This window comes from Micropterus dolomieu, linkage group LG04 (assembly GCF_021292245.1).
Source record: "Micropterus dolomieu isolate WLL.071019.BEF.003 ecotype Adirondacks linkage group LG04, ASM2129224v1, whole genome shotgun sequence".
Classification (NCBI taxonomy): Eukaryota; Metazoa; Chordata; class Actinopteri; order Centrarchiformes; family Centrarchidae; genus Micropterus; species Micropterus dolomieu.
The window spans coordinates 27,957,078-27,965,023 of record NC_060153.1 but is presented as its reverse complement, the minus strand read 5'-3'; the positions used below and the strand labels follow the sequence as shown (position 1 = coordinate 27,965,023).

Sequence of the window (7,946 nt, the reverse complement as noted above, 5' to 3'; positions counted from 1 at the left end):
CAGCCTGATAATAAGGAATTGCAGTAATCCAGCCTAGAAGTAACAAATGCATGGACTAGTTTTTCTGCATCATTTTTAGACAGGATGTTCCTGATTTTCGCAATATTACGTAGGTGAAAAAAGGCGGTCCTTGAAATTTGCTTAATGTGGGACTTAAACGACATGTCCTGATCAAAGATAACTCCAAGATTCCTCACAGTGGTGCTGGAGGCCAAGGCGATGCCATCCAGGGAAACTATATCTTTAGATAATGCGTCACGGAGGTGCTTAGGCCCCAGAGCAATAACTTCAGTTTTATCTGAGTTTAACATAAGAAAATTACAGCTCATCCAGGTTTTAACATCCTGAAGGCACATTTGAAGTTTAGCTAACTGATGAGTTTCATCTGATCTGATTTTATCTCCACAATATCTCTGTAAAAACAATGTGCTTTTATAAAAACTGTTCATAATTGTTTGTAGCTACACATTTGAGCCGGACATCTTCACAATCCACAGTTCATACAGTAATCACTGCACTAATATTTTACATTTATAATTTAGTTTTATACTTTCCTTCTCTAGCTACGTATGCTTAATACATTTTTATATTCACTTGCTGTTACACGTTAAGATGTTACCACAAAACACCAGGGTCCCCATGTGGTCATTTAAGTTAGATCTTATTGTTCATCTTAATAGTGTGTGACATGCAAATGTCACATTTTTACAGCAGTTATAACACATTTGCTAAATGCAGATGGTGAAAAATAATGTGTGACAATTACATACCCAATTGAGACTCCACCTCCACATCAGTACTATAATATAGGTCCGATATTATAAGCTACTGAACAGAGCTTGCTGTCAACATTCATGGTAAGACACCTGAGTTATTTATCTGAAAATAATAGTTTGATTTGAGTAATGAAGTAGTATTTTAAATTTTACATTCAGAGTTTGAATTGTTTAATTGATTGCAACCATTTCGTCTTGTCTTGTTGTTTTAACCCTCACGCAGATGGCAAAGCTGTGGCATCTCATGCTCCTGTTCTGGGCATGGAGTCCTCTGTGTCTGCCATCCAGTGTAAGCTTCATTGGTACACCAAAGGAGTGTGAAAAGGCTCACTTTGTCCCTGGTTACAATCTGGGTGGAGAAGGCTTCGACATTGTCTCGATGGAGCGGAAAGGTGCCTATGTCATCGACACTGAAACATGGAAGCTTGCCAATGACACTTGCAGGCTATACAGAAACAACTACAGGAATGGAGAGAGCCAGAAGGTCCCAGTTGCTGTAGTGGACTGGAGAACCCTCCCCAAGTGCAGTTTAAAGGTCTCCAGTACAGTCTACGACTCTGCTGAAAGTCTTGTCAATGATTCTACATCATCGGTGTCCAATGACTGGAAAATTGGCCTCGACATACCTGTAGATCCTAGTGTCACGGTTGGTGGTGGCTTAGGAGGATCCCACTCCAGAGAATCTAGCTTTAGCATGCAAAAGTCCAAACAAGATCGCTACACCTTCTTAAGCCATTCTGTCCACTGTAGTTTCTACCGGTGAGTATGTGAATGTACTTTGTGTCATTAATTCTGAATGTATTTGTTCAGTTCACTGAGAAATATTTTGTTTTACAGTCTTCTGGAAGTTGGCAATAATTACAGCAATTCTGCTTAAACAAAAAACATAAATAGTGAGATGTGAATAAAATGGTGCTGTGATAGACTAACTAATTTATATACTTCCTTTGCTTCACAGCTACAGACTGGCAACAAGACCTCCACTGAGTCATGAGTTTGAATCAGCCGTGAATGACCTTCCTCCGTATTCACGTGAAACAGAGACATTATATCGCAATCTGATTGACACATATGGTACACATTACATCATACAAGTGTCTCTGGGAGGGGAGATAAAGGCCTTCACTTCCATCAGGACTTGCCAGGCAACCATGAATGGACTGTCAGCAACAGAAGTCAGTGACTGTTTGTCAGTTGAGGCCTCAGCTAGCTTTGAAAGTAGCGCCAGCATTAACGCCACATTAGCACACTGTCAGGCAGAGAAGAAGAAGTTAGGCTCTAACCAAAGTTTCAGTAGCAGTTTCAATGAGCGTATCACAGAGGTCACTGGTGGAAACATTGATGGAGCTGATATCCTATTTCAAGGCCAATCAAACCCCTCTGTCTATAACAGCTGGCTTAACTCACTGAAAGACATCCCTGATGTGGTCCGATACAATTTAAAGCCCCTGCACACCATACTGCCAAGTGGTCATCCTGCCAGCGCCGGACTGAAGAAAGAGGTGGAGACGTACATCAAGAAAAATGCAGTGTTGAAGAAATGCTCAGAAAGCTGTAAGATTGGGCACAGGTCCAACAAAAGGGACGTGTGTGCTTGTGTTTGCAACAGAAATCAGAATATCGCGTCCAACTGCTGTCCTGCTGGGAAAGGTCTTGCAACATTAAAGGTCTTCAAGCTCTATGCACGAGGTCTGTATGGTGATAAGTGGACTCAGACAGATGGTTCAGTTCAGGTGACATATGGTGTTCAGAATAAGCGCACTGACATCATCAGTAACAATGACAATCCTAAATGGTCAGACACATTTGAATTTGGACCCATAACCATCAACATGAAAGATAAACTTAAGTTCAGTATTTATGATGAGGATAGTTACTGGAACAGTGATCTGCTTGGTGAGTGTTCATTTAATCTGCGTAGTGGGAAGGTGAGTAACACTTGTATGTTAGACCATGGTACCTTCTACTTCTCCTACATAGTAGAGTGCGCAGAAGGTCTTAGTGGTAACCGATGTCAAGAGTACACACCCTCTCCCATGAGTCCCTCTCTGACCAAACTCTTCTACACCCGAAATGGGATCCTTCTTGGAGAGATGGGGAAGAAGAAAGCTAAATCAGTCAGTCAGGTTGAGGCCAGATCGGGTGATGAGTGAATAAGGATTTGATTTTATGATGATCTTGCATGTAGTTAATTGCATATTTTGTCCCTTTGTTTGCAAAAATAAGTATATATGTTCTCAATTTCTTAAATTTAACCCAAATATGTGTTTGTGAGTACTTATGTTTGATAATCCACCTTTTCATCTGCTTCTTTCTTGTTAGTTACAAATAAACGACAATAAAGCCTCAACAAAGACAAAACAGGTGTCTGTCTAATTCTATATATCCAAAAATACTGTCTAATTTTGTGGTTTACATGAAACATTAAAATGTATATTTATACATCCAACTGTCTAAACCTTTGAAGATAGTGTACATAAGTTTGTCAAATGTACGAACCAATTAAAATAATTTAGTTAAATATCAACCTTTATACTATATACCTCCAAATCAAGAGCTATTGATGTGAATTTTACAACTTCCTAGATTTCACTGATAGCTCCTGCAAGTGGGGTCATGGAAAAATGAATTTTCCTCCCACCAGTTATAAAAGTTGTAAAGGAAGGGACTAAAACAAAGCCCAGTTAGCAGTGAATTGCAATGAAAAAATGTATTCTAACCAGCACATTGACATTGTTGTATCTGAAGGAAATGCATTTGACAACATCAAGAGCCAGAAAATGCTTTGCAAGTGTGAGGAACAGAAACCTACAAAAAAGGAAGAGACACATATTTGAATAAAAGAGGGTGGGTAAATAGTAAGTGTGATACACAATAAAACAATGAGCCCAGGGGCCCATGTGCACTTGGGGTCCAAGCGAGGAGAATTAAAAAAAAATGTTCTTTTCCTTTCTTATTGTTTACATTTCAGACATTAATACCATGTATAACCAATAAAAAATGTTACCGATTTATATAATTGGTCAGGCGTACCCCAAAGGAGGGGGTGAAAGGTTTGTGTTATTTGGGCAGTTTTGGCCATCTATGCATGACTATTAAAATGACAATATTAACCTTGTCCAGAGACTAACCTCAACCTGAACCAGGCTGGTAGGACCTCAGCAGCCATAAACTAAACAAACTCTGACTGCTTCCCCACCCACACCCCCACAATCCCAAGACCAAAAAGGCAGGGTAACCATGGTAACGAACTTCCTCTTTCAGTTACCTCAAAATATCAAAGACCCTATCACTCATCACACCCAGTTGTGAAACTGGTGAGAAAAGCCAGATGCCAGAGAAGGACACAGCCCCAAATTCCTTTTTGTGGACAAATGAATATTGTCCCCTTATAAACTTACCTATTACCTTGTTTGAATTAAATAATCTTTGTTAAGTTACTTAGTGGCACGACACTTCTATTTGAGTAGTTCTATTACCATGTTCTTATTAAAAACTGTGTTGAAAAGAAGAATCCCTGAATAAGTTAATTTTGCAGTGTTTTAATCTTCATCAGTGCTCACTGTCCTTTCTGCAATTAATTTGTTGCAACTAATGCTTTGTTGTGAGATGTAGTGAGGTGCCAACCCATTCAGTGACTTAAAAACGACCTGTAGCCCAGGTCAACAGAAAGGATATCACTGGCCTGACTGGGTCCAAACACAATGACCTCAGTTTTATCTTCATTTAGATTTAAAAAGTTAGAAGCCATCCAGGCCTTAATATCTTTTAAACACTCTAGTAGAGGTATGAGGGAGTTTTCACCTCTTTTGAGGGGCAGATATATTTGGGAGTCGTCCGCATAGAAGTGGTAGGAGATGCCATGCTTTCTAATTATGTGTCCTAGGGGGAGGAGATACAGGGAAAAGAGAAGTGGTCCAAGAATTGAGCCCTTTGGAACACCACAAAGAAGGGGGGCAGTAGATGAACCAAAGTCCCCAAGCTTTACGGAAAAGCATCTCCCAGACAAGTAGGACTTAAACCACTGCAAAGCAGTGTCCCTAATACCAACACAGTGCCCTAGACGAGAGATAAGAACCACGTGGTCTACTGTGTCAAATGCGGCGGTGAGGTGTAAAAGCACTAGTATGGCAGAATTACCAGAGTCAGTGGTTAATAAGAGGTCATTAAAAACTCTTAAAAGTGCAGTTTCAGTGCTGTGAAATGCCTTAAAACCAGATTGAAAAATCTCAAAAATATCATGTACATCTAAAAAAGACTGCAGCTGTAGAAGTACAGTCCTATCTAAAATTTTTGCAATAAAAGGAAGCTTCGAGATAGGTCTGTAGTTGGATAAAACCAAGGAATCCAGAAAACCAGATTTCTTTTTTTAATCAGGGGTTCAACTTCTTATTTGAAATATGCTGGAACGACACCTGCTGCCAGAGTACTATTGATGATTTTTTGGACATTTGGGCCAATTGTCACCCAGGCTTCCTTAAAGAGGTGAGGGGACACAGTGTCAGTGGGACAATATGAGGATTTTAGTTGGGTCACTATTTGAGGTCAGAGAGTGACACAAGCTCAAACTAGTTGAGGACAGTTGAGCAAGTGCTAACTATGGAAGGGTCAAAAGCAGGGGGTGAGATATGGGCTCTGATAGTGGCAACCTTACCTAAAAAGAAGTTAAGAAATCTTTCACAGACTTCAAACAAAGCTTCCAGGCTGGAGGATTGTGGAGAGTTTAATAAATAATCAATAGTTTTAAATGGATACAGTGTCCCCCCCCCCAGAGGACAAAATAAGTATTACATGTCATTGTTTTAATGCCTCTCCTTGTGATTTTTAATGTATCATTCTGTATTTTATTGTTCGTAATCTGATGCCATGTTCGTGTAACTTGCTTATATATTCTATAAGTAAGAATGTTTAACAACCAATATTATCCAGGAAGTGTTAAGTTAAGTTTCTTTCATCTGCTATGATCCTGAAAATGTTGTTCGAACGAACCATTGTAATCATTACAACAGTTAATTAATAGTTTTCCTTCCTTTTTCCAAATGCTTAAAACTAAGAAAAGTATTACCGTTTATGACATTTAAGGCTTCATTGTGGAAGGGTATTTGATTAAAAACGTGCAAATAGGCATATTAAAGTTAAGACACAGACCCGACACCCGAACACCATCCGGCTGAGAAACAACAAGCAGTAAGACAAACAAACTGCATTTTGTGGTCAAGTGATCTTATCCTTTATCGTTAATACTTTAGCCTTTAATCCCTAATCATTTTAGCCTAAAACTCCTAGCCAAATTGAACTAAGTTATTATCATAACTTGCGTTTTAGTTCTCTTGCCCCATTAGAACAAATCCTTCCCACAGTAAACCAACTAAATTCACATTGAACTCCATCATTGCCATTGATTGCATTCTGGTTGTTTAATCATTATTGTTGTATGTCTTTGATATATTTAACCTCACTGTGTATTAGGGTGCCACTCAAAATTAAAGTTTCTAATGTGTTAATAATGTGACAAAAACTAAGCTGACGAAATTTGAATGTTTTCTAATAATTTTTACTGGTAGTTCAACACTGACAAAGTTTTACAATATTTAACATTTTCTGATTTTATCATGTAATATTAACTTTAATATCACAAGTTAGAATAATGTAAAACTCCTCAAAAAAAGACACATAGCTGCTAACAGTTACTTCACAAGTTAATAATAAACATTTGTGTGTCCAGTGTCCAGAGAATGACTGTATTGCAGCTTATAATACAGCGTTGGGTGTTGTTGTAGGCTAGCTCTCCAGCCCACAGAGAAGCTGCAGATTTCTATGAAGGGGACGAAACACATGCACATGTAAACCAGATAGACTTTCAGATAGACCTTAATAATGGAAGCGTTGAAGTGGCATAAGTGGGCGGCTTTGACTCAGGGTAGAACGGTCGTCCCCTTAAAGGAAGGCTGGGAACCCGAAATTGCTCCTGGTGTGGGAGCAGGATCAGGGTGTGAATGAGTTAATTTCTGTTTCTGATGAGCAGTTGGGTCTCTGCTCATAGGTGGGTGAATGTGATGTAGTGTATAGCACTTTGAAAAGACTAGAAAGGTGCTACATACAGCCCATTTATCATATTTGACAGTTCATTCGGAATTGGGGGCGAAACCGGAAAACCCCAGCCTCTAATGATCTTGTACTGAGTGCCTGTTCTTGTGCCGCCATGATTAGTGCTTCTGTGCTGTCCTTTAGTCCAGCCTTTTCCAGCCACTGGTAGGATTTCTTGATATCAGCCATTTCGTCTATTTGTCTGTGGTACATGCTGTGCAGCAGCTTGTCCCTCCATGAAGGTTCTTCGTCTACCTTTTCCTCACCCTCGGGTTTCTGCTGCCTGAGGTATTCACTAAGCCCTTCATCTTTGGTGGCCATCTTCCTGATGTACTCCTGGATCTTTGTCGGACAGTGGTCTTGACACTCACAAGCCCTCGGCCTCTCTCGCTCCGCTTGGTGTACAGTCTCGGGGTGCTGGATTTGGGGTGAAACCCTCCATGCATTGTGAGGAGCTTTCTTGTCTTGATGTCAGTGGCCTCTATCTCCTCCTTTGGTGAGTTTATTATACCAGCGGTGTATCTGTATACATATCTATATGTGTTGATCCAGGGTATATACACTCACCTAAAGGATTATTAGGAACACCATACTAATACTGTGTTTGACCCCCTTTAGCCGTCAGAACTGCCTTAATTCTACGTGGCATTGATTCAACAAGGTGCTGAAAGCATTCTTTAGAAATGTTGGCCCATATTGACAGGATAGCATCTTGCAGTTGATGGAGATTTGTGGGATGCACATCCAGGGCACGAAGCTCCCGTTCCACCACATCCCAAAGATGCTCTATTGGGTTGAGATCTGGTGACTGTGGGGGCCATTTTAGTACAGTGAACTCACTGTCATGTTCAAGAAACCAATTTGAAATGATTCGAGCTTTGTGACATCGTGCATTATCCTGCTGGAAGTAGCCATCAGAGGATGGGTACATGGTGGCCATAAAGGGATGGACATGGTCAGAAACAATGCTCAGGTAGGCCGTGGCATTTAAACGATGCCCAATTGGCACTAAGGGGCCTAAAGTGTGCCAAGAAAACATCCCCCACACCATTACACCACCACCACCAGCCTGCACAGTGGTAA

The 7,946-nt window shown here is 40.2% G+C and overlaps 1 protein-coding gene across 2 annotated transcripts in view; it reads left to right on the top strand.

Moving 5' to 3' along the window:
- Nucleotides 1–3,114, top strand: part of LOC123969134 (perforin-1-like) — a 4,508-nt gene extending 1,394 nt beyond the window's left edge. Inside the window, exons 3-4 of one of the 2 annotated variants that reach the window (XM_046046237.1) lie at nucleotides 1,254–1,256; nucleotides 2,366–3,114. In XM_046046237.1, coding sequence (XP_045902193.1) covers nucleotides 1,254–1,256; nucleotides 2,366–2,929 — 567 coding nt within the window. In that variant the 3' untranslated portion in view covers nucleotides 2,930–3,114. Of the gene's footprint in view, nucleotides 1–999; nucleotides 1,536–1,734 lie in introns of those variants that run through there. The other variant, XM_046046238.1, reaches the window with a different exon arrangement.
- Nucleotides 3,115–7,946: the final 4,832 nt, after the last annotated feature.